The following is a 27,869-nucleotide window of genomic DNA, read 5'->3' as shown; positions in this document are numbered from 1 at the left end:
CATACAAAGATATAGCCAGTGTAGTATAATAAGCAAAGAAATAAAATGCTTAAGATAAAGCTAGAAGTCAGTCCAAGAGCCAGCTCATGTGGAACCTTGCAGGTCATAGAGGACTCTCCACTTTCATCCTACTGGAAAGCCATTGAAGCATTTTAAGCAAGAGAGTGGCATGACTAGAACTTTACTTTTAAAAAGATCATTTTGGATACAATGTGAACAATGCCCTGAAAGACAATGGAAGAGTTGAATCAGGGAGATAATTTAAGTAGTTACTGTAATACGGTAGACAAAAGATTTTAAGCAGCTTAAATATGGTGAGAATTTTAGAGAAAAGGAGAGGCTCAGATTTAGCCCCAAGGAATTTCAACACTAAATTAGGATAAAGGTGAAGTAAAAACAAACAAAAAACTAGTTAAGAAATAGTCAAAACTGCAGGATAACCAAGTTAAGTATAATGTTAGAAGAGAAGGGGGAGGGGAGGGGAAGGGAGGGGAGGAGAGGAGAGAAGGGATGGGATGGGAACAGGATGGGAAGGGAGAGAAGGGATGGGAACAGGATGAGACGGGAAAGGAGGGACAGGAACAGGAGAGGAGCTTCCAGTAGCAGGAAGTCCTGAACAAAAATAAATATGCTAAAAAGTCATCTAGGCTAAAGACTGAAAAGTAGCCACTTGATTTGGCAACGTGAAAACTACTTGTAGGCCGAGTAGAGTAGTAGTTGTAGAGCCAGTATCGGGGTTTGAAAAATAAATCAGTAGGAGAATTTCTGTTTCTGGCAATGAGGCAGACCAGATAACCTAAAAACCTCCCCAATTAAAATGACCTCAAAATGAATAGCTGAGCCCATAGGACAGTGAGGGAAATCCTTATGAATGAGGAGGGAAAAGCTTTAATAGGCTGCCCTGGAAGAGTCAGCCTGTGTCAGTAATCCTGGAGCTTTGGCTTTAGTGCCCACAAGAAAAAGAGACACCACATTGGGCCTCCAATGGCTGAAAAGTTAAAAGTGGTAAGACTTTGGTTATATAGATTGGACCTTCCAAGAGCTACATTTCTGGGGAAAGACAGACCAGCCCTTTCCCCCACTGCCCCCACCAAAACCCTACAAAACCATCAAAACACAGAAATTACAGCACAGAGACAGGACAAGGAAGCTCATCCAATTAGATTTAAGCTCTGGATAGGGGATGAAAAGTCTGCACTTAGAATTTAGAGCCATAGCTTTGCCTTCAAATAGCTTTTTGAGTTTGATTTTTTTTTTTTTTTTTTTTTTTTTTTAATTTTAGAGAGAGAACGAGAGCGAGTGAGCTAGGGAGAGGGGTAGAGGGAAAGAATCTTAAGCAGGCTCCATGTTCAGTGCAGAGCCCGAGGCAAGGCTTGAGCCCATGACACCGGGATTATGACCTGAGCCGAAATCAGGAGTCAAACACTCCTGAGTGAGCCATCCAGGTGCCCCAGGTTTTGGGGCATATGTGCCTAGTCTGACAGATCCCAAACATTAAATTAATGTAAGACGGGGCCAGCTGGTACTGTCACTTGAGTACACAGCGGAAGCAAACACAAGACCTCTCTGAAGGGATATAACCTCAATTCAGGCTATAAAATGAGTTCACAATCCACAATTAGAAAACACAGATGAAAACAATCCCCTTGATCACAAACTAGCAGACACAAACATTATTTGACTGTTATTCCAAGAACCTTAGAAAGAAAATAGAGCAAATAAAGATAAGACAAATATTTCAAATGACTAAGAAACTAAATGACTAAGCCAAGGACTCACAAGTGTAAGAAAGAAACAACACTCTCTCTATAAAAAAAGGCACCTGACATATCCTGCTGTGCTAGGCAGAATTCTAATGATGCCCACCCTCCATCCCAAGGTTCCCTGAATCAAGGCACTACTGTGAAGAGACTTGGCAGATTAAATTAAGGTACTGATTAGCTGACCTTAAAACGGGTGGATTATTTTGGATTATGTAGGCAGGCCCAGAGTAATCACATGAACCCTTAAAAATAGAACACAAAGGCCAAAAGAGTCAGTGAGAGATGTAATAGCTGAGAAAAAAAGAGAGATACAACAGAAGAGGAAGTCAGAGCGATTCTAAGCGTGCAAAGGATTCAACTCACCTTTGCCGACTCTAAAATGTAGGGACATGTGAAAGGATGGGATAGAAGCCTCGAGGAGCTAAGGGAGACCCTCAGCTGTCAGTCAGAAAGGAAATGATGACCTCAGTCCTGCAACTGCAAGGAAAAATCTGAATTCTGCCAACAACCTAAATGAGCTTCTTGGAAGTGAACGAATTCCAGAGTCTCCTGATAGTAAGAGCCCAGCTGGCCAACACCTTGATTTTAGCCTTGTGCGACTCTAACAGAGCAACCAGATGACCAAACCCAGACATCTGACTATGTGCTAATAAATCTGAGTGCCTGTAAGTTGCTAATTTTGTGGTAATTTGTTATGGCAGCAACAGAAGACTAATATACTTGCAATGCCAGAAAATAAGTGTTCAAAGAATAATGAATGGGGACAACTGTGCCAGCTTAAAGGGGCTCCCACTAGCTAAACTGTGAACAATTTGAGCATCACAATAAATACATCATACCCCCACACAAATCTGTAAGTCCACACTGATACAAATTAAAAGTATGATGAGGAATGGGATATTTATAGTCTCATACTTAATTCCACAATATACATAATTACAAAGAGGAAAAGAAAACCTTTTCATTGGAAATGCCTGATTATGTGTCATCTGATAGATGCAATGGAAAGATCACATCTACGATATCCTGCTCCAAAATAAATAAATAAATAACACAGCTCTAATAATGAAAAAAAATGAACCAAACCCAAAAATAACTAACCTGTAAAATTCTGAGACAACAGTCAAAATGTGAATGGCCATCTGACGAGTAAATGGTAGTAATATGGTGATATTAATTTCCTGTTCTTGATCACTGTATTGTGATTTTACAGTAAAATGTCCTTGTCTATAAAAACTAAAGTATTCTGGGCACCTCGGTGGCTCAGTCGGTTAAGTGTCTGACTTCAGCTCAGGTCATGATCTCCCGGTTCACAAGTTCTAGCCCTGCATCAAGCTCTGTGCTGAAGCCTGCTTCAGATTCTATGTCTCCCTCTATCTCTGTCCCTCCCCTGCTCACGCTCTCTCTCAAAAATCAACATTACAAAAATAACAATAAAATTTTAAAAATAAAGACTGAAGTATTCAGGGCTAATGTGGCACTGTATCTGCAACTTATTCTCAAATACTCTGGGAAGATACAGTTCTGTATATTATACTCTATGTAACTTTTCTGTAAGTTTGAGACTGTTTGAAAATAAAAATATTTTACATGTGAGAAAAGTGCTACATGTTCTTTAAAAACAAGAAAGAGAAAAACAAAACCAGACCAGATCCATTTTAGAAAGGACCAAAAAGAATTCTAAAAATTGAGGGGCGCCTGGGTGGCTCAGTCGGTTAAGCGTCTGACCTCAGCTCAGGTCATGATCTCACGGTTTGTGAGTTCGAGCCCTGCGTCGGGCTCTATGCTGAAGCTCAGAGCCTGGAGCCTGCTTCTGATTCTGTGTCTCCCTCTCTCTGCCCCTTCCCCGCTCATGCTCTCTTTTTCTGCCTCTCAAAAATGAATAAACATTAAAAAAAAAAATTTTTTTTTAAGAATTCTAAAAATTGAAAAGCACATTCACTAAAAATCTTTACCCATTAGGCAGGTAAAATTATAAATCAGTATAGCTGAAGAGATGATGAGTGAATATAAAAGATCAAAAGAAATTATCCAGGGGCGCCTGAGTGGATGGTTGGTTAAGCGTCAGACTCTTGATTTCAGCTCAGGTCATGATCTCACGGTTCCTGAAATCGAGCCCCACGTCAGGCTCTGCACTAATAGTGCAGAGCCTGCTTGGGATTCTCTCTTGGACTCTCTCAGCCCCTCCCCTGCTCACTCTCTGTCTCTCTCTCTCTCCCTCAAAATAAATTAATAAAATCTAAAAACTACTATCCTGCTAGAGCACAGAGAGATTGATAAATGGAAATTATAAAAGAAAGGTTAAGGGACATGGAAGACAGAATCAAAGTTCAAATATGTCTAACAAAAGTTACTGAACAACAGAAAGAATAGGGAGGATCAATATTTTAAATGGCCATAGGAGCACCTAGGTGGTTCAGTTGGTTGAACTTCCGACTCCTGAGTTGGGTTCAGGTCATGACCCCAGGTTCATGGGATGAAGCCCCACATTGGGCTCCACACTAAGCACTGGAGCCTGCTTAAGAGTCTCTCTCTCTCTCTCTCTCTCTCTCTCTCTCTCTCTCTCTGCCCCTCTCCCCCTGCTTGCATGTGCTCTCTCTACAATAAAAATAAAATTAATAAAAATAAAAATAAAAATATAAAAATACTTTAAAATGTAATGGCTAGAGTTGTGTCCAGAACTGACGAAAGACATGAATTCTCTTGGGGCGCCTGGGTGGGTTCAGTGGGTTAAGTGTCTGACTTTGGCTCAGGTCATGATCTGAACCCACAGTTCATGGGTTTGAGCTCTGTGTCAGGCTCTGTGCTGACAGCTCAGAGCCTGGAGCCTGTTTTGGATTCTGTGTCTCCCTCGCTCTCTGCCCCTCCCCCATTCTCACTCTCTCAAAAATAAACATTAAAAAAAAAAATGAATTCTCTCAATTATGAAGCAAAGAGGTCCTAAGAAGAATAAAATCACATCTAGACATACTACCCAGAACAAAGAGAAAATCTTAAACGAGTGAGTGGAGGTAGAACAGTTTAAGGGGTAGGCACATGAACAGCAATGTGTGATTAAAGGAGTTTGGGTTCTTTTGTTCAGGAGGACGGACAGGAGAGAATGCTTAGATGTAGATGGGAAAGAAAAGTGAGGGTGAGAGGATAAGGAAACTAACATGACAAGGCCTCTGAGAGGGCACAGAAGGGTGAGATGTGGAGCACAAGTACAGACTAGCCTTGCACTGCAAGCAGGACTGGAGAGAAAGAAAAGAGGATGGATACAAACCAAGTAGGTTTGCAGAATTGGGGGACTAAAAGATGCAATTTTAACTGGCAGTAGAAGTTTTAAAATACAAACAATCATGGCAAAAAGAGAGTTTCCTAGAGATTCGTATTAACACTGCCAAGCAATTTAAATGTCAGTGAAGGCTAGTATCACAAATCTATAATGATATGCATGTGTACATGACGTAAATTGTATTCTCTAGAAACACTTAGCTCAGATGAAGGATAAAAATATAGGTGGTCAGGTTAATGAAGGACATATTTCAACTAAGAAGAAAAAAGACTTACTGAAGTTATTATCAATCATAAGCCCAGATAACAAACATCATTGAGTATGTTACACAGTGATTTTTTTTTTTTTTTACTGTTTCTTTAGCTTAAGAAAATTGAAAGGGAGGCTTAGTAGGAAAAAATAAATTGCTAATTAAAATGAAGAACATAATCTTATTAGATGTGTCAGCTATTAAAACTATTTCCCATTTTTCATTAAAGGTTATCTATGATTTAAATAAAAACATATAAGTAATGACCATAATCAATTTTTAAAAATGAAGACAAGAAAAAAACTACTCTCAAATCTATTCTTTTAACATAATCGCCATGATAATTTTGCCTAACTTTTTATTCTGCAATTATTCATTTATATTTCTGACTCTTCCAATAGAATTTGAGCACCATGAAAACAGAATAAGAAATCGATAATCCTTTGTGCCATGTATACATTATTTTATACACAGTATACATACAATTTGTTGGGGTCAGGGAAAACCTATCACGGATATATTTCCAAGTTGTTAGGTAAGCTACCTAAATACCATTTAATAATTGAATCCAGGAGGTGCTACAAGAAATGTAACTGTAATCTTTATACTCCCAGTATTTTCAATTTTTTTTGCTATGATAATTAGCTCTGTTAAATCTAGACATTTCATATCTTGCACCACCTCCTTAGAACTGAAGTTATTTTTATGTAGTCTCCAAGAAAGACTTCATCTTAATAGTCCGTGTTTTAGAATCCTTTCCTTGTCTGTGAGATTTTAAAATTTCCCCTATAATGTGTCTAGATGAGAATTTTTCCTTCACTCTTTTTTCTTAGGCCCACTATGTGCCACTTCAAACTAAGATATCTCATCTTTTTTTTTTTTTTTTTTTTTTTTTTAATGAAATTTATTTCCATTATTTCTTCAGGTTATTTCCTCCTCTCCATTTTTCTCTCTCTCCCTTTCTGGAGCTCCTGTTACCTGGATTCTACTTCTATCCTCCATACTATATAGTTTTTATTTTAAGTATGTATAAAACCCATTAATTATTTTGTTGTTCACTGTATCCACTGTTATTTGTCCTATCTATTGTGTTCTTTACTTTGACTGTTACAGTTTTCCATACCTAAAATTTCTACTTGTTTTTTGTATCATTTTTTATTTTAGAGAGAGAGCAAATGGGGGAGGGGCACAGAGGGGGAGAGAAAGAGAATCCCAAGCATGCTCTGTGCTGGAGCCAATGTGGGGCTTGATCCCTCGAACCGTGAGATCATGACCTGAGCTGAAATCAAGAGTCAGATGCTTAACGGACAGAGCCATTCAGGTGCCCCTCTACTTGCTTTTAAACTTTTTTTTTTTTTTTTAATTTTTTTAATTTATTTTTGGGACAGAGAGAGACAGAGCATGAACGGGGGAGGGGCAGAGAGAGAGGGAGACACAGAATAGGAAACAGGCTCCAGGCTCCGAGCCATCAGCCCAGAGCCTGACGCGGGGCTCGAACTCACCGACCGCGAGATCGTGACCTGGCTGAAGTCGGACGCTTAACCGACTGCGCCACCCAGGCGCCCCTCTACTTGCTTTTAAAGATCTACTTTGTTTCAAATTATTATCTTCCCTCGTGTCTTTCCTATCTTCTTTACACTGATTTATTTTCTTTCTATAATTTCTTTAGGACCTGGTCTGTAGAAAATCAGATTTCCTATTACTGCCAACATGGATTAAAAATTTTTGGTCTCTGGGACACCTGGGCGGCTCAGTCGATTAAGTGTCCGACTTCTGCTCTGGTCATGGTCTCACAGTCCGTGGGTTCGAGCCCAGCGTCAGGCTCTGTGCTGACAGCTCAGAGCCTGGAGCCTGCTTCAGGTTCTAGGTCTCCCTCTCTCTGTGCCCCTTCCTGCGCCTGCCTGCCTCTCTCTCTCTCTCTCTCTCTCTCTCTCTCTCTCTCTCTCTCTCTCAAAAATAAACATTAAAAAAAAAATTTTTTTTAATTTTGGTTTCTAAATCTTGACACATCCAACAACTTTGAATATAATTTTTTATACATCTTTTGAATGAATATATTAGTTTCTCCTAACATTACAAGCATAATGCCAAACAGTCTGAGAAGTATAATTCCAAATACCTAGTGATTATTATACAAAAATACCACCTGTCAATAGGCACATACATACACCCACAGATCCTTAAATAAAATGACCCTCTGAGTGTGAAACAAGTAATACAGGCCATCTATAGAAAGGGCTCACCATAAGACATGGTTTCTTTCTTTTTTTTTTTTTTTTAATTTTTTTTTACGTTTATTTATTGTTGAGACAGAGAGAGACAGAGCATGAACGGGGGAGGGGCAGAGAGAGAGGGAGACACAGAATCAGAAGCAGGCTCCAGGGTCCGAGCCATCAGCCCAGAGCCCGACGCAGGGCTCGAACTCACGGACCGCGAGATCGTGACCTGAGCTGAAGTCGGACGCTCAACCGACTGAGCCACCCAGGTGCCCCCATAATACATGGTTTCTAACTCCAAGTTTAGTCATCAAGGTAACTGGGACATAGTTCCTGCAAACACAGGACTAGAAATTAATGTGGAAGGAAGCTGCTAAGAAAGCAATCAACTGCATTATACAGAAAGAAAAAGAACATTATCAAGATGGTGATAATCTTTTTTTTTTTTTTTTTTTTTGAGAGACAGGGTGAGTGCCTGCACACAGGAGCAGGGGAGGGGCAGTGAGAGAGAGAGAATCTTAAACTGGGCGTGGAGTCCTACACCAGGCTTGATATCATGACCTAGATCTCATGACCCTGAGGATCACGACCTGAGAAGAAATCAAGAGTTGGAAGCTGAGCTGCCTAAGCCACCCAGGTGCCCCAACATGGTGATAATCTTTAAACATGACCTAACTAATTGTCCTTGTTCTGATGTCAGGTTCACTAATGAAGTAACTTTACAATTATAACTCGTTTTCCCAAGATTACTTTAAGGAAAAGTAAGATAAGCAATTCTGGGCAATTCTTGACAGTAACGTTTTAATCATAAGTGATTAAATGACATTCATTTCTGCCATACTGGCTTGAGTTAGCCCACCTGATCAATTCCAGGTATACTGACAAATCCAAAAGGAGACTAATACAATAATGTGTGAAAGAAATGATAAGGATCTGTACCAACCTACAGCTGTGAGAAGGTGGGATTTTGAAAATAATAAATTAGATATAAAAAGTCATGTTTAGCTACCTTCAAATTAGAAGGTACCACTTGGTGACTAATTCAGTTGGGAGCAGGCAGAGAACAGAATCAAAGATGCACACAAGAGGAAAGGAGATAACTTCTCAGGAAACCCTGAGAATTACAAAATAAAGTCTTTACATATACAGGTATCATTATCACTATTATGTAATCATTAAAACATTTTTCTCAAGTACACTAACAGGACAACTTTTGTAAACACTCTCAAGTTACTAATGTATACCTGAAAGTAATCATTTGTTTTGGAAAGAAAAACCTACTTCTAAAATTATCTAATTCATTAATTAACATTCATTAACCCCAAATTGTGGAGGTTAATTTTTTTCTTTTATACTCAATGTTTCCACAGCTATTCTGTCTTCCTTCAAGTTACTTTTCTACTTGTTCATCTATCCAGTTTCTTTGATTCATGAAATAGTCTTCTCTTGCATCTTAACCCTTTATCTCTCTAGAGTCTTCCTTTCCACTTATTAATACTTTTCTATTTTAAAATAAACCTGATCCAACCTTTCTGTCTTCTCTACCAACCTTGCTCAGCCATGACCAATTTCAGAGTTTATATTTACCCCCTATATGAATTTATTTCCAATTCTGTTTCACTCTAACCTCATCTGTTCATTTGCATGCTAACATCTATACCTAAACATCTTGTTGGTAAATGAATACCCATCCTCCCCCAGCTACTGCCATTCAATTTACTGACAATTATTACCAGTTCTTCTTGAGTAACAGATGTCCCACTAGTCTGACTTCCATTACCCTCACTCAGACCCTTAACACATTCAGCTAGATTACAAAAAAATCTAATTGGTTTCTCTGTTCTCTAGCTCCTTTCAATATTCTTACATGCTACAGCCAGATGAACCTTCCTGAACAACAGGTTTTATTTTTTTCCCCAACTCAAACTATTTCCCAACTACCAACTATTTTCAACTCCTTTGGCTAATACGTAAGGTTATTATTTTTCATACATTTCATATCAAATATCGTACCACCATCACTTTACACACCTATGTTCCACTGCTTGTGCTATCTGTATTCCTGGGACTGGAGTCTACCCCTGATCCCTATCTCCATATAGCTCAATTTTACATATTCCTTAAGCATCAGGTAAAATGTTACATTCTCTGGACATCTCATTTCCTCAGCTGAAAGTAGTTTTCCCTGCCCTGAATTCTTTTTATACTGTAGATCATTAAAGAAGTTATAATTCTATGTCTTGAAATTATTATTTATGCACATATTTATCCTTTTAGATTTTACTGCTCCTGAAAGGATCCATTTGCAGTACAGAATTATTTCCCCAAAGAAAATGACCAGGATTTTTAGATACAGAAAGAACTTTATACTTTTCAAGTGAAAAAAGACTAAGACACTTTTGAGAAGGAAAAGTTCCACAGTGCAGGTAATCACACCCACAAGATTAGTTTTATAAATATGTGAAACTGAGGTTTTTGGGGGAGGGAGTAGCTGCATACATTAACTGGTTAAGAATACTGGATTCAGAATGCACATGCTCACTCTCAACTGATCCAGAAGTATTTGAAAAGTACATCACAGAATTAGACAAGTATTATAAATCACAAAATATGGTCTCAGATTCTTCTTTCCCTCAGTGAGACAGAGGGGTCACAGATATACAAAGTGGTCTAGGCATCTAGATCCTGACAGGTAAATAACTTTAGAAATCCTAAAACCCACCTTACCATGTCTTAGGCAATAGGACAAATCCAAACAAGTACAACAAGAACATGATAACAGTCATCCCATCAACCACCCAAAATTATGGAGAATTCCTTTCGGTTATCATTTCTGAGACTACAGATCCCCATTACTGCTTTATATAGGAAGGTTTCTAAGCTTCATTAGGATTAATTAACTTAACACTATTACCCTTTAAAATCATGCTTGAACTTGGTACATACCTATGAATTTAAGTTCCTGCTTTGTTAGTGTAGAACTGTCATCTCTGTCTAAAGAAAAGACACACTTTAATTTAAAATTTTTAATAACCAGTTCCTAAAAACTACCATGATAAGAAGTTGAGAAATTTAAAACACTATGGGGGGGGGGGGGGGAGGAGGGGACAGGAATCAGTAGGGTTAAAGTAAAACAAAACAACAAAAAAAACTGTGGAAAATTTAAGTTATTATAAATTTGTTTTTGCTAAAATAAAAAGGCAGCACTCTAAATAAAGAGACTGTTAATGGCATTACCATTTAATTAATTTAAAAGTAATTCTTACAAATTCATTAGCATTTATACTAATCCCTTCCCTTTTCAGGTTCTCTCTTATAGTTTCAATGAAACTCCTATAAGTTCATTTTGCTTTGTAGTAGTTAACATGCATACTGAAAATTACGTTTTCTTCCCAGTGCTGATTCACCATCCAAATGTTAATATCCTTCTGTGTTTATCACTTAAGATGAAGCCTATCTTCCAGAAGCTTAGAAGTGATCCAAGAGATAAATACCTTGGCTGATTTGAAATGGAAAAAACCGTACCATCTTATGGACAGTATATGTCTTCTACTACTTAGCAAGGCTATATAGTATTAGCCAAATTCCTTCCGGCATAGGAACAAACACTGGAACAAACAGTAGCATTTGCTGCATCCTGGAATGTAACAATGTACTGTATAAAAATAAAGAATACGGCCTTCTACATCACGTAAGAAGGAAAAACAAGTCTACTGTGATTAAAAAGAAATTAGATCTAGAATCATCTAGATCTATGGTTCTCAATCTCCCTACTGTTCACAGCAACAGCTCCTCCTATCACTAATACCTCATTATGTGCAGTGAATCTCAAATGATTAATAGGCTGTGGTGATGTCTGAAAATTGCTCATCTCTGTTCTCAGATCCCTACACCTTCTTAATGCTTCCCTGAAATGAAAAGGGGGCACATGTAAACAGCAAAGATCTAGTTTCCTACAAACCGTTATGACAAACCTCAGTAGGATTCCATTCTTGAGGAAGAACGTTCATTCCTAAAATCAATTAGCATTCATGCTCATTCTAAATCCTATAGCAGATATTTATGAATAATTGGTTGACATTACTTTGCCTCCTCCATCAAATGAGATTTGTTTAATGAGCATGGTCATGACAAACCAGAAGTACCATAATTAAAGAAAATTTAAAAGCATAGTAAATGGGGCACAGAAATCAATTAGCAGTATACTGCTGTGAAAACAGATCTAAGCACTTTAGCTACTTTAATCTACTATTTCAAAATTATATTAAAAATAGGAATTGCCAAGATAAACAAATGAAGCAAATGCATTATTGTAGGAAGAACCAAGTTACTACTCTTGAGAGAAACAAGACTGCCTAATGCAAAGTTTAATTTCCAAAGAAAATGAACATATTACCAAGAATATATGAAAACTCTTCCAGGACTATGTAGCAACTGACAATGATTTATTCATTCAATATTTATGGAGCATCAAGTAGATGATGAGCTAAATACCAATGAAATAAAGATGAATAAAACCCAACCCCTACTGTAAATGAGTTTATAGTCTAGTAAGAAAAACTTGTAAATAAATAAATTGTTAAACAACCTAAAAAGCACTAGAGTAAAATCACACCTGAAACAGAACAATTAGAACCAGGCAGATGAGATGTTAGTTTGCAACTGGACTATGAAAAGCAAACCATAATCCCCGTATTCATATCATTTGTTTCATCATTTTAAATACACCTACTAGATGAAACCAAGAAGTCACACTTACACTTTAGAGGCATCATGAAATCTAAATTCTCCTAGTCAAGCTGGCTAGCTCCCAGGCACCACCATAAAACCAAATGTCACAAAACATAAGGCACTTCACTCCACGGGCACACCTATTTAAAGTTTACCTTCCATACAGTGTTCTTTAAAATATTTAAATGACTATTTTGTCTTTCCAAATTGTTGTAAAAGTTCCCAAAATGTGCTAACAGAGTTTTACGTTTTATCTTTCTCCTACCGGTTCTCTTTTTCCTTTATTGAGACAGTAATTTTAATATTATTTCTCCTAAATTTCTCTGGTCACATAAAATTCATCCCACTGTGCCTAATTTGTTTTTTGGTTTTTATTTAGACTGGTTGAAGTGTTTTCCTAAATGTGTTTTTCTCTGTATTGATGATAATATTTCCTTATCAGAAAGTACCAATTTTGGGGCACGTGGGTGGCTCAGTCAGCTAAGCATCTGACTGGCTCAGGTCATGATCTCACAGTTCATGGGTTCGAACACCGCATCAGGCTCTGTGCTCTGTGCTGACAGTCTGGAGACTGCCTGCTTCAGAGCCTTTCTCTATCTCTTTCAAAAATAAAAACATTAAAAAAAATTTTTTTTCAAAAGTTTATGGAATAATTATACACACACACCCAGAAGAGCAACCACCATTAAGTCCTAGGTTCCTCTCTGAGAAATACTAAATTAAGATGTAGCTTAACACATAATGCCCATGACTATTAATTAATACACAATATTTCCTACAATATTAGCTACAAGTATGTTATACTAATGCAGCATAAAGTTGGAAAGAAGAGATAAGGCAGATTATGAAAAACTCCACGTGTCATGCTGAAAAATATTAATTTTATCTCAAAAATACCAGATAATTCTTTGAGGATTTAAGTAAGACAGTGACACAATCCGATTTGCATTAGAAAAAAATTTTAATGTTTATTTTTGAGAGAGAGAGAGAGAGAGAGAGAGAGAGAGAGAGAGAGAGAGAAAGTAAGTGCGAGCGGGAGAAGGGGAGAGAGACAGGGAGACAGAATCTGAAGCAGGTGCCAGGCTCTGAGCTGTCAGCATAGAGCCCAACGCAGGGCTAGAACTCACACACCATGAGATCATGACCTGAGCCGAAGTTGGACACTTAAACAACTGAGCCACCCAGGTGCCCCTGATTTGCATTTTTAAGTAGGCCACCGATTCTAGCAGCAGCTAATGAATGAATTAGATAATGACATGAAGTTTAGGAAGCTGCTGAAAGAGTTCATATGACCCAAGTAGGGGCAGGGAAAACATAAAGGTAAAAAAAAGCAATATATAACAGGAAAAACTTTTTTAAAAAATTTTTTTTAACGTTTATTTATTTTTGAGACAGAGAGAGACAAAGCATGAACAGGGGAGGGGCAGAGAGAGAGGGAGACACAGAATCTGAAGCAGGCTCTAGGCTCTGAGCTGTCAGCACAGAGCCCAACGTGGGGCTCGAACTCACGGACTGTGAGATCATGACCTGAGCCGAAGTTGGCCGCTCAACCAACTGAGCCACCCAGGCGCCCCATGAAAAACTTTTAAAAATAAAATGATAACCAAGAAAATGAGAAGTCACGATGAGCTTACTTTAACTCTGTAGCATAACAGATTTAGGTGGCTAAATCCCATACAGAGATAAGGAACACAAAAGAAGGAGCAGGCTTTGAATGGGAATGTAAGAGGAACAGAGATTTATTAATTTGTTGGAAATGGACTTGGAACTCAAGAGATAATTCGATATTTAGATGAACAGATTTGGGAATCTAATGAGCATCAATGATCGCTAAAGCTATAGATATGTGTTACAACATTTTCTAAGAGAATATGTGCAGGAGGAGAAGTAAAAAAAGAGAGAGAGAGAGAGAGAGAGAGAGAGAGAGAGAGAGAGAGAGAAAGAGAATACTGGGAATACAACAAAGAACACTCAAAATCATAAAAGATACCCATATGCCCTCATAAAGAAAGCTATAGCTGTAAAGGCCTATTAAAAAAAAAACAAAAAAAAACCCTAGGGGTGCCCAGGTGGCTTGGCTGGTTAGCGCCTCAGGTCATGACCTCACGGTTTGTGAGTTGGGAGCCCAGCTTTGGGGTCGCTGCTGTTAGCCCAGACCCCGCTTCATATCCTCTGTCCTCCTCTCTCTTTGCCCATCCCATGTTTGTGCACTCTCTCTTTCTCTCTCAAAAATGAATAAACATTTTAAGAAATTAAAAAATAAATAAAATTTTAAATCAATAATCTTCCGGTTTAGAAACTAGGAAAAAAAGCAAACTAAACAGAAGCAAGCAGAAGGATGGAAATAATAAACAGCAGAAATGGAATAAAAATAGGAACACTTTAGAGAAAATGTTAAATGTTAAAAGCTGGTTTAAAAGATGAACAGAACTGACCAATCTTTCAGAATGACAAAACAGAAGACTCAAATTACTGAAATCAGGAATGAAAGGGGATTGTAAGGATATTCACCTTATCAAATTAAAAAGATTATAAAGAGAATCCTATGATGACTGTATGCAAACAAATTAAAAAATGCAGGTGAAATGGGCAAATTCTTTGGGGGGGGGGGAAGACTCCTAAAAACATAAAATTTTCAAGAACGGACACACAGAAAATAGAAATAGTCATTTCTCCAAAGAAGATCTAGAAATGGCCAATAAGAGCATGAAAAGATGTTAATATCATTAGTCATTAGGAAAAAGCAATTCAAAACCACAATGAGACACCACACCAGCTTGGATAGCTATGATTAAAAAAAGAAAGAAAGAAAATAACAAATCTTGGTGAGGACTGAAGAAGTTGGAACCCTCATAGATTGCTAATAGGAATGTAAAATACTACAAATGCTATGGGAAACAGTATTGCAGTTTCTAAAACATTAAATACAGTTACCATATGACCTAGCAAGTATACTCCCAAGAATATACCCAAGACAAATGAAAACACATATCCACACCAAAACTTGTACATGAATGTTCACAGCAGCATCTTTCACACTATCCAAGAAGTACAAACAACAATGTCCACCAACCAATGAACAGATAAAATATGGAATATTCATACAATGTGTTATTCAGTCATAAATGAAGAATGAAGTACGGATGCATGCTACAACACAGATAAACCGTATGCTTAAATGGCCCCCTGCAGTACAACTCCCTCTGTATGAAATGTCCAGAACAGGCAAATCCATAGAGACAGAAAGTAGAGTAGTGATTCCCAGGGTGATTTTGCAGGGAAGAGGGGCTTGGGGGTATATATGATTTCTTTTTGGTTTGATGAAAATGTTCTGGAATTAGTGGTGACAGTTAATACAACATTGTGAATATACTAAAAATGTCTGAATTGTATACTTTTAAACAGCTTAAAATGGTAACTTTTATGTTATGTGAATTTTATCTCATTAAAAATTTAGGGGGGAAATGAGATAATGAGATAATGGAGAAGGAGAAGAACCACCATTTACTCTGACACAGAAAAGAATGAAACAGGGTAAGGGAATGTGCTTTTTATACATGCACACTTTCAGAATAGAGCAGAGGAATGATAAATGTAAAAATCAGGACAGTAGTTAAACTTTGGGGAATACAGTGGTAAAGAGCATGCACTAGGCTCAACAACATTAGTGACATTCTATTTCTTAAATTGGTGAAAGGTTCCTGAGTATTTATTATTGCATGCTACAGAGCTTACACATATTGCTTAAAATGTATCAAATATTTCATAAATTGGAAAAGGATCTATGAAAATATGGCAAAATATTAACAGATGTTAAATTAGTAATAAATTCATGATGTGTATCAGTCTCTGTACTTTACGTAATTCTGAAATATTTTATTTAAAAGAAAGAGGAGAATGTTGTAGTGTATACAAAAAGGTTCAAAACAGAGTGGCCAACAATTATTCTGCAAGGAATTGGCAACCGAACTAGTCACTAGCAGTTTAAGAGAGAAAAGTTAACAAAAAGCGTACTAAAGCCAAAAATACTTCATAAAGGCACGTGCTAATGAAACCTAATTTTGGAAACAATTTATGTAATACCTTCTGGCATACTGATTTTGCATCCTGCAACTATACTGAATTTGCTTATTAGTTCTAACAGTTTTCTGATGAAGTCTTCAGGGTTTTCTATATATAATATGTCATCTGAAAATAGTTTAACTTCTTTTTCCATCTGGATGCCTTTTATTTCTTTTACTTGCTTAACTGCTTTGGTTAGGACTCCCAGTACTATGTTGAATAAAAGTGGTGAGCGGACGTTCTTGTCTTGTTCCTGATCTTAGAGGAAAATCTTTCGGTTTTTCACTGTCAAGTATGATGCCAGCTGTGAGCTTGTCACATATGGCTTTTATTATGTTGAGGTATATTCCCCTTTTATACCCATTTCGTTGATAGTTTTTATCATAACTGGATGTTGACTTTTGTAAAGTACTTTTTATCTACTTAGATGACCGTATAATTCTGTCCTTCATGTTGTTATATGGTGTGTCTCACATGAACTGATTTGCAGGTGTTGAACCATCCTTGCATCCCTGGAATAAATCCCATTTGATCGTGGTGTATGGTACATTTTAAAAAATGTTTATTTATTTTGAAAGAGTATACATGTGTGTAAGTGGGAAAGGGGCAGGGAGAGGAGAGGGAGAATCCCAAGCAGGCTTTGGAGCCTGGTGTGGGGCTTGATCTCAGAAACCGTGAGATCATGACCCAAGCCTAAATCAAGAGTTGGATGCTTAACTGACTGAGCCACCCAGGCGCCCCACTGCACAATAGTTATAATGCGTTATTGAATTTGTTTTGCTGATATTTTGTTGAGGATTCTTACATCTATGTTCATCAGGGATACAGGCCTGTAATTCCCTTTTTTTGTGGTGCCCTTGTCTGGTTTTGGTATCAGGGTAATGCTGGCCTAGTAAAATGAGTTTGGAAGAGTTTTGCCACTTCTATCTTTTGGAAAAGTGTGAGAAAGACTGATCTTACTTCTTCTTTGAATGTCTGGTAGAATTCACCAGTGTAGCCATCTGATCATGGAATTTTGTTTGTTGGGAGGTTTTTGATTACTGATTCAACTTCATTACTAGTAATCAGTCTATTCAGATTTTTCATTTCATCATGATTCAGTCTTAGAAGGTAATATGCTTCTAGGAATCCACCCATTTCTTCTAGGTTATCCATTTTGTTGGTATGTGTAATTGTTCACAGTGCTCTCTTATGACCCTTTGTATTTCTGTGGTATCAGCTGTAATCTCCTCTTCCATTTCTGATTTTATTTAAGTCCTCTTTTGTCTTGATTGAGTCAAAAGGTTTGTCAAGCTTCTTTATCTTTTCAAAGAACCAGATCTTAGTTTCACCGATCTTTTCTATTGTCTTTTTAAGTCTCTATTTCTGTTCTAATTTTTGTTATTTCCCTCCTACGAACTCAAGACGTCATTTGTTCTTCTTTTTCTAGTGTCTTGAGGTATAAAGCTACATTGCAGTTTTTGTTTCTTGAGGTAGGCATTAATTGCTATGAACTTTCCTCTTAGTACTGTTTTTGCTGCAACCAGTAATTTTGGTATGTTACATTTCCATTTTTATCTCAAGGCGTCTTTTTATTTCCCTTTTGATTTTTTTCTCTAACCCATTAATTAATTATTCAGTAACAATGTTGTTCAATCTTGACATATTTGTGAATGTTCCAGTTTTCTGCTTGCGATTAATTTCTAGTTCCATATCATTGCGTTCAGAATAGATGTGTGATAGAATTTCAATCTTCTTAAATTTATTAAGACTTGTTTAATGGTTTAACATATGATATGTCCTGGAATACATTCCATGTGCACTTGAGAAGAATGTACATTCTTGTGTTTTTAAATGGATGTTCTATAAATTATCTGTGCAAGTCCATCCTGTCTACTGTGTTGCTTACGGTTGGTATTTCTTTATTGACTTTCTGTTTCAGTGATCTATCCAATGATGTAATGAGGTGTTAAAGTCCCCTATTATTATTGTATTGCTGTTTCTCCCGTTAGGCATTAATATTTCTTTTACATACTTGGTTGCTCCTATATTGGGTACATAAATATTTATACATGTTATATCTTCTTGTTAGATTAAGCAGTAATACTTACTTGTAATAAGGCAGTTAAATAACCATGAAGCAGATATGGTAGGCAGATAATACCTCCCCCCACCCCAAAGATAAACCTGTGAGTATGTTACCTTAAATAGCAAAAGGGACTAAACAAATGTATTTAAATTAAGAACGCTGAGAAAGACAGATTATCCTAGACTGTCTGAGAGAGCCCAATCAAATCATCCAAGCTGTCATAAAATTTGAATCCGAGAATCAGACAGGCATGAGCATAAGACAGACTCTACCCAACACTGATGGCTTTCAAGACAGAGGATGAGGCCGTTATGCAAAATAAGCAGGCAGCTTCTAGAAGTTGGAAATGGTAAGGAAACAGATTCTCTCCTATCACCTTAAAAAAAAAAGAACAAAGCCTGCCAATACCCTGATTTTAACCCAGCAAGTCCATGTCAGACTTCTAACCTACAGACTGTAAGTTAATAAATGTATACTGTTTGACCATAGAAAATGACTGAATAAGATAAAACATAAATTCTTTTTTTATTCCTCTCTGACTGACAAGTTTCAAGCTTTTTATTGCTTGATACTCAATATAATAAAGAAATAAAATATGTAAAGTCTAACATTTAACACCTCACACCCAGTAGTGTGGTTACTATAAAAAACAAACAAATGAGCGAAATAATAGGATGTGGAAAAATTGGAATCCTTGTGCACTGGTGGCAGGAATGTAAAATGGTGCACCCACTGTGGAAACCAGTATGACACTCTGTCTTAAAACAGAACTACCATATGATCTAGCAATTGCATCTCTGGGTAAAATGGAGATTCAAAGAGATTACTTGCACATCTACATTCAAAGCATTCAAAGCTTATTCATAATAATCAAAAGGTAGAAGCAATCTAATGTCTCTCAACAGATAAATGAATAAAGAAAATGACAGTATATACACACAATGGAATATTATTTAGCCTTAAAAAAAGGAAATTCGGATGCTTTACATGGATAAACCTGAAAGGCATTACTGCTAAGGGAAATAAGCCATTCACAAAAAGACAGATACCGTATGATTCTATTCTTATGAAGTATCTAGAACAGTCAAATAGATACAAACAGAAAGAACTATAATTGTTCTTGGCAGGGTGGAGAGAGAAAAGGAAAGCTGTTGTTTAATAACTACAGAGTGCCAGTTTTACAAGATTAAAAACTCCTGGAGACTGGTTGTACAACAATGTGAATATAACACTCAAAAATGGTTAAAACAGCAAATTTTATGTGTATTTTACAATTTAAAAAAATAAGCTAACACTTAAAAAAAAAGTGAGAGAGAGAGAGAGAGAGAGAGAACACAAACATGGATTTTCCCAACTAAGTCCAAGTATTTCTCCCTCAAATCCTCATTAGGTTAAAATACCACTTCACCAGGCATCACTACTATTCTTCTCTTTGCAATAAAAAATATTAAGTCCAGAGCAACTATAAGAAAAAGGAATTAAAAGCATCCTAATTGAAATGGAAGAAGTAAAACTGTCACTATTTCCAGATGACATATTATTTATAGAAAACCCTAAAGATTCCACCAGTTAAGAACTAATAAATTCAGTAAAGTTGCAGGATAAAAAACCAACATACAAAAATCTGTTGTGTTTTTATACACTAAAAACAATCTACCAGAAAGAGAAATTAAGAAAACAATCCCATTTACAATTACATCAAAAAATAAAATATCTAGGAATAAATTTAATTACGGGGGTGAAAGATCTGTATACTGAGAACTAGAAGACATCAACGAAACAAACTGAAGACACAAATAAATGGAAAGATATTCCACGTTTATGGATCAGAATAGTATCGTTTAAATGTCCATACTACTCAAAGCACTCTACAGATTCAGTGCAATCCCTTATCAAAATTCTAATAGTATTTCACAAAAGTAGAATAAACCCCAAATTTGTATGAAACCACAAAAGACCTTGAATAGCCAAAACAATTTTGAGAACAAAGAACAAAGCTGGATCCTTCATGCTCCCTGATTTCAAACTACATTACAAAGCCATAACAATCAAAACAATATGATATCAGCATAAGAACAGACACACAGATCAATGAACACAATGGAAAGCCCAGGAAAAAAACACATGCATGTAGAGTCAAGTTATTTACACGGAGCCAAGAATATACAATGGGGAAAGGACAGTCTCTGATAAATGATGCTGGGAAAACTGAACTACATGCAAAAGAATGAAATTGGTCCACTACCTTACACTGTACACAAAAATTAACTCAAAATGGATTGAAGACTTGAATATAAGACCCTGAGCCATAAAACTTCTAGAAGAAAACATAGGCGGTAAGCTCCTTAACATGAATTATGATATTCTGGATTTGACCAAAGCCAAAAAAACCCCTCAAGTACATCAAACTAAAATGGCACTGCACAGCAAAGGAAACCATCAACAAAATAAAAAGGCAGTGCACTGAATGGGAGAAAATATTCGCAAATCGTATGTCTGATAATATCCACGTATTGTTGGTTTGTTTTTTTTGAGAGACAGAGAGAGAGAGAGAGAGACACACAGTGGGAGTGAGGGAGGGGGCAGAGGAAGAGAGAGAGGGAGGGAGGGAGGGAGGAACTAAAAGAAGGTGAAAGAGGGAGGGAGGAAGAGAAAGCAAAAGAGGGAGGAAGAAAGGGAGGGAGGGAGAGAGAGAGTGAATGAATGAATCTTAAGCAGGTTCCACAATCAGCATGGAACCCAGCATGGGGCTCAATCTTACCACCTTAGAGTCGTGACTTGAGCCAAAATCAAGAGTGGGCCGTTCAACCAACTGAGCCACCAGGCACCCCCAAAACATACTTTAAAAACCTCATATAATTCAATAACAAAAAAATCCTCAAACCATCTGGTTTTGATGGATATTTTTCCAAAGACAATGTACAGGTGGCCAAAAGACACATGAAAAGATGCTTAACATCACTAATCATCAGGGAAATGCAAATCAAAATCACACTGAGTTATCACCTCATATCTGTTAGAACTGCTATTATCAAAAAGTTAAGAAATCATAGGATGCGGAGAAAAGGGAACCCTTGTGTACTGTTGGTGGGAATGTAAAATGGTGGAGCCACTATGGAAAAGTTTGAAGTTCTTCAAAAAATTAAAAGTTGAACATATATCCAGTAATTCCACTTCTGGATATTTATCCAAAGAAAATGAAAACACTAATTTGAGAAAATACGTGCACCCCATGTTCACTGCAACATTATTTACAAATAGCCAAGACATGGAAACAACCTCAATGTCCATCAATGGGTGAACAGTAATGAAAATGTGCTATATATACATACAACAGAATATTATTTAGCTATAAAAATGAACAAAATTTTGCCATTTGTGACAAAGTGATGGACCTTGATGGCATTATGCCAAGTGAAGTTAAGTCAGATAGAAAAGATAAAGATAAATACTATATGATCTCAAATATGGAATCTAAAACAAAACAAAATCCAAAATACTCCAGGCTCATGAATATAGAAAACAGACTGGTGGTTGCTTAGGAAAACAGAATCAAGAGAGGAGGCAAAAGGGGTGAAGGAGGTCAAGAGGTACAAACTTCTAGATATAAAATAAAATAAAGATATAAAAAAAAAACATTATTTCATGTTTCAAAATTATGTGACTAAGAACACATAAATATCTGACTATACTACCACAGTGTTCTGTCTCAAACACAATCTTTTAAAGAAACACAAAATTTTAAAGAAAACCTGTGTTCATTCTATTAATCCCAGGACATTAATTTCATTCACCTATAGAGAAAAACATGACAACTGTCCCATTAAATTGACATATTCCAGTACTTTGTTGGCCAACAATGGCAAAGGATTTATGTGACAATTCATTCTCAATCGCTCCCCACAAAATCTACTTTATTATTCCAAGTATACGCTTTTCAAACTTTCTTTATGTCTCTAAAACTCTAATATTCCAAAATTAGACAGCCAAATTTATGCAAACTGAAAAAGATGTTAAACCTCTTCTGTTTTTATGCTTCCCTACCAAAGAATAGTAACATATTTAGTTTATTTTCAGGAATGCTTCCAATCCCTTTTTCCTCTAGATACCTAAAGTTCAAGAGTTCCATGTTATCTGGAGAATTCACTGAGAGTCTGCAATTCCGGTTACACAGGGAAGCAAAGATTATAAATAAAGATACTCATTAATAAAATGATCATTTGTAAAATGGGTTTCCCATCCTGACCACCCCAACCCTCAGAATCAACACAAGTGTCTATGCCTTTTCACCATGCCATTGGTTTCTTGCTATAGATTTGTAAACATCTGACAATACACTCCAAATACAACACAAAGCGACTTGCAAATTAAACTACATTATCAAAATATGCAAGATTTCATGAAGTTAATAAAAATGTGCTCAAAAACCTCTTAGAATTACATAAACTATCTTGAGCAGGTAAGTTATGTCAGTTAATAACTGAAAACAAGCAACAAAGAGGACACTAGATTCAAAAGAGTTTTTTTGAATACTAAATTTTCTTCAAAACCGAAGAATCACTCAAACATTACTGCAAACATGACTCTCATTATAATTACACTGCAATACTGAAAAAAGCTAGCATTTGCGTCATGTCCTGATTTTAGAACCCAACTCTGCAGAAGATGCAACTCCCCTGTAAAAACCTGGTTCCAAATTAAGCATCATTTAAAAGGCTATCTTCCATTTATTCAGTATATAAAACATAGGGGCAATGCAGTAAAAGTATTCTACACAGTAACTTTTTTAAATCCCAACAACAAAATTCACATTTCAAGTTGTGGAAGAAGCAGCTAATTCTTGACCTAAGCACCAATTACTAACTGCACTGCCACAAGAGAGCTCAAAAGAACTAGAAAAACTATTTACAAAAATAGAAACAAAGAGTTTCATAAAGTTAGAACAACACTATTATCATTTTGCCTTCCAGAGAGACAATAAAAGCGAAACTGATGAACTATATTGACCTAGCATCCTCCTGTAGGCAATCTACAGAAAGTTCTCACTGAGGGGCTGAACAATTGCCTCACTGCAGAGCTGGGTTTCATTGTATCAATAGAACATGCAAGCTTTCAACCCGGGTTCTCTATAAAAGGCAACCTTTGTGATAAATGAACCACTAGAGAAGATTCTAATAAAACTTACCATTGTGTATTGCATTCAGCAACTCTGAGAAAGCTTTTAAGTAAGGAAAAAAGGACTTCAGGTTAAGATCATTCTCAAACACACAAAAGAAATACATAGGCATAGACTGAAACAGTATAATAAAATCTCAGTAAGTATCATGTATCATTGTTTGAATCATTAAAACTGTAAGCTTGGCTCAGTTTTTATATGGTATAAATTTCTAAATATTGTATTTCATTTGTCAATCTATCACCTAATAAATTTAATATGTTAGATATATTGTCATAATAGTGACAAATTTTCTTAATAATACATATATAAAATTACTTTTAAAAAGATGTTTCATAGTCTATGTAATGTCTTTCTTGCAAAAGTATCTGTAGGATTCAATTCTGTAAAGGTAAATCGATCACAACAAATTCTACACTCAGCAGTATTTATTATAAAGGAAAACTTCATTTTATCATCTAACCCAATCAAAAATTCTCATTTCCTAGACTTCAGTATAATAGTCTCGACATATATAGAGGTCAAGGCAAGAATTCTATCTAATATCAACATATAAATATTAAAAAAATTACATTAACATTAAGATTAGTGGGAACCAAATTCTAAAAATATTACTTCAACAGGGAACAGAAGTCACAAGAAACACCACATTAAAAAGCCAACAATACTTAAAATTTGGTCGCAATTGGACTAATATGGATCCTGACCACAAGACAAGCAGCAAGTTAAGATATCTCTGTAGGAGGAAAAAAACCCAATTAAGAACCAACTGCATTATGGAAAATTAAAACTTAAAGAGGTTCAGGGGTGGCATTATATAATAGGAAAAAAAAACACTAAAGTAGAAGTCAAAAAGCCTGGGTTACCAACCCAGTTCGACAACTTACTAGCTGTTGGACAAGCTCCATCATGCCGATACTGCATGGAAATTTCTGTTGGGAGGGAGGAGAAAGGAATCAGGAGAAGTTGCCAGTGATTCGAGGGTAGAAAAAGAAAATAGACCAGAAAAACAAGGAAACATTCACCTCAAAGTCTAGCTGAGAAGGTCAAACAGAAGTGTGGGAATAGAAATTATAAACCAGTATCTGGCATGTGATAATGTGATGGGAAGAAGGACCAAACATGATGGAATTCTGACAACTCTTTGATGGGATAGTGCGGGAATGTGTACATGTGCATGTGTATACAAAGAATGAGGAAAAGGGGCGCCTGGGTGGCTCAGTTGGCCAATTTAGGGTAAGGTCATGATCTCACGGTTTGCGGGTTTGAGTCCCATGTCGGGCTCCGTGCTGACAGGTCAGAGCCTGGAGCCTGTATCTGATTCTGTGTCTCTGTCTCTCTCTGCCCCTCCCCCACTCACACTCCGTCTCTGTCTCTCTCTCTAAGATAAATAAACATTAAAAACAATTTTTTTTTAATTTTTAGATGTTTATTTATTATTGAGATACAGAGAGTGACAGAGCATGAGCATGGGATGAGCAGAGAGAAAGAGGGAGACACAGAATCCAAAGCAGGCCCCCAGGCTCTGAGCTGTTAGCACAAAGCCTGACACGGGGCTTGAATTCACAAACCTTGTGATCATGACCTGAGCCAAAGTCGGACGCTTAACCAAATGAGCCACCTAGGCATCCCAACATTAAAAAACCTTTTAAAAAAAAGAGGAAAAGACATAAGGGCTTACAAATTGATCTGTGAAACAAGCGTGTAAGAAAAAATGGATTCATAATAAGAGGGAGTATAGTCAGCAATGTGATAAACTAATGTGTTTTATATAATTCATTAGACGAGAACAATTTGTCAAAAACATCTGAATGCTGTGGTCAATTAGACATTACAATTCAAGTACAAAAAATTAGTTTATATATGAGCAGAAATCTATGATTTTAATATAAAACTTGTCAAAACTACACCCAGCTTACTTTCTTGTACTTTTCTTTCATTTTTGATGGCGATAATGAATGAATAAGCCATCACTCTTATTCTTCTGCTCCACCCAAATGAAGAGAACAAGCAGAGGATGACATAAGGCAATGAAACACTGCTAAAAGCAAAAGCTCCTGAGAAAATGAAAAATAAATTTCTGTATGGCATTCCAAAGGAAAAGCTAACTGGCACAGGACTAAGTCTGTGACTCAAAGGACCCGGCCTGCTGACCAGGGAAACAACAGGTATTCCTCTGTGGCTAACACAGTTGGGCTTTTTTAAAAAGAAGAATAGCTGGAAATTCTCTGGAATTACTTAACCAAAAATATGACTTCTAGGAATCATGTGTACAACGGAGTCTTCTAGGCAACCATCACTCACACATCTACACATATGCATATCTCAGAAGTCAAGTCCAATCACGGGCACCCTCCAAATAACTTGAAATAAGAAAGACAAAGCAAGGCAGAGGCAAGCGAGCACTCACTTTTAATCGTTCTAATGTTTTTTAAAAAAAGGAAAAAAACCTTCACATTAGCTACTGTTGAAAAACCAAACTTCTGATGAGTTTAATGAAGTCCTTTCCAGATGATACTCAAAAACTGAGACATGGTGGAAGAATTTGCCATCTTTAATGCTCATTAACAAATTCAAGTGAGATTTAAAAAAAGAGAGTGAGGGCTACTGAAAAGATTGAAATGGTACATTATAGAGAAATGGTAGTTGTCTGGAATGGTGCAGAAAAAGAACCAAAGGACACTCATAATACCAAAAGGATTTTCTCTGGGGGGGAAATAAACAGAATATGGCTATTCTGGCCTTTGATCTGGTACTTTTGCAAAAAGACCTACATGGTACAGGGCCAGCAAATTTTCAAATCATCAAAGACGAAAACAAAAATCAGAGGATTTTCTGAGGAAGCAAATTTCAAGGTATATTCTGGTCTTAGCAGCATCCAATATCCTATGATTTTCGTTTATGACCCAACATAATCAATATATATAAAACCATGAACTTGAGTCATTAAGATGGGTATGAAGTATGTTCAATAACTGTTAAGTCTACTCTTGTGAATTTATTAGATTATTTGTATCTTTATGATTCCCTTATTTGTTTACAGAATACAGAATTTGTTTCCTTTTACCAGGAAAAGACTTCTCAATTTCATTTTAGTAACCTAAGTAGGATATAACATAAATAAGCATATATTTAACACAAACCCATTCATAGTTACATGGGCTCAAGTTAAACTTTCATAACCTTCACTTTTCAGTAGAAATCAGAACTTCTTTTTTCTTTAAAAATTTTTTAATGTTTTATTTATTAATTTTTGAGAGACAGACAGAGCGTGAGTGGGGGAGGGGCAGAGAGAGAAGGACACACAGAATCCGAAGCAGGCTCCAGGCTCTGAGCTGTCAGCGCAAAGCCGGACATGGGGCTCAAACTCGTGAACTGCAAGATCTTGACCTGAGCCAAAGTCGTCCGCTTACCTGACTGAGCCACACAGGTGCCACAAGAACAAACTTCTCTTAAAGTGATCTATTCATATTAATAACTCATCTCCATAAAACCTCAAGACTTCATGACTAAGTACTCAAGGTCAGAATCAAACAACTGCCTTCCTAGAATCTCCTTTTACAGCATTTATCACCACTAAAGAATTCCATCACTAAAATAGATTTCAAGTACCTCAACTTGCAAAGCTATGGCAGCGTCATATTAAAGAACTAGAGACTAAGATTTTTAAAAACGGGGGGAGGGGGCACCTGGGTGGCTAGGTCAGTTAAGTGACCAACTCTTGGTTTCGGCTCAGGTCATGATCTCACAGTTCATGAGTTCGAGCCCTGCATCAGGCTTTCCATGGACAGCGTGGTGCCTGCTTGGGATTCTCTCTCTCTCTGCCCCTCCTCTGCTCCTGCTCTCTCTCTCAAAATAAATAAACTTTAAAAATAAATACAATTCAAAAATAAAATAAAAAACAGAGAAACTTTGAAAGGATGCTCAAAGAAAATAAGTTAATGCTAAACCATCAACTACTTATCATTTAATGAAAACCAGAATTTTCTCAAATAAGATGTTAACTTTTATGAAGAAAAAAATGTTAACTTTCACTTTAGTAAATTGCAAACTCTTGCAATGTGGTTAAGATAAATAGGAAAAAAGGACAAATACAGCAGGTCAACTTTTCCAAATGCTGTATTAATTTTCAATGTTTCAAAAGCTCTACTTGTCTAGAATACATATAGAAAAAAAAAGGTTAACACAGGGGCACCTGGGTGGCTTGGTCGGTTGGGTGTCCGACTTCAGCTCAGGTCATGACCTCACTGTCCCTGAGTTCCAGCCCTGCATCGGGGTCTCTGCTGACAGCTCAGAGCCTGAAGCCTGCTTCAGATTGTGTGTCTC

General features: G+C 36.7%; 1 protein-coding gene across 13 annotated transcripts in view; it reads right to left on the bottom strand.

Moving 5' to 3' along the window:
• MLLT10 (MLLT10 histone lysine methyltransferase DOT1L cofactor) overlaps positions 1–27,869 on the bottom strand; it is a 243,168-nt gene that overhangs the window by 37,527 nt on the left and 177,772 nt on the right. For 9 of the 13 annotated variants that reach the window (XM_030321048.1, XM_030321047.1, XM_030321054.1 and 6 more), the window contains 3 exons: positions 24,431–24,475; positions 23,553–23,585; positions 10,453–10,500 (listed from right to left, as the gene is read on the bottom strand). The exons of 2 other annotated variants lie outside the window; for them this stretch is intronic. In XM_030321048.1, coding sequence (XP_030176908.1) covers positions 10,453–10,500; positions 23,553–23,585; positions 24,431–24,475 — 126 coding nt within the window. The remainder of the gene's footprint in view (positions 1–10,452; positions 10,501–23,552; positions 23,586–24,430; positions 24,476–27,869) is intronic. 2 more of the 13 variants (XM_030321049.1, XM_030321050.1) reach the window with 2 other exon arrangements.

Source organism: Lynx canadensis, chromosome B4 (genome assembly GCF_007474595.2).
Source record: "Lynx canadensis isolate LIC74 chromosome B4, mLynCan4.pri.v2, whole genome shotgun sequence".
NCBI lineage: Eukaryota > Metazoa > Chordata > Mammalia > Carnivora > Felidae > Lynx > Lynx canadensis.
The sequence above is the reverse complement of the archived record's forward strand: the minus strand, read 5'-3'. Positions and strand labels throughout refer to the sequence as shown.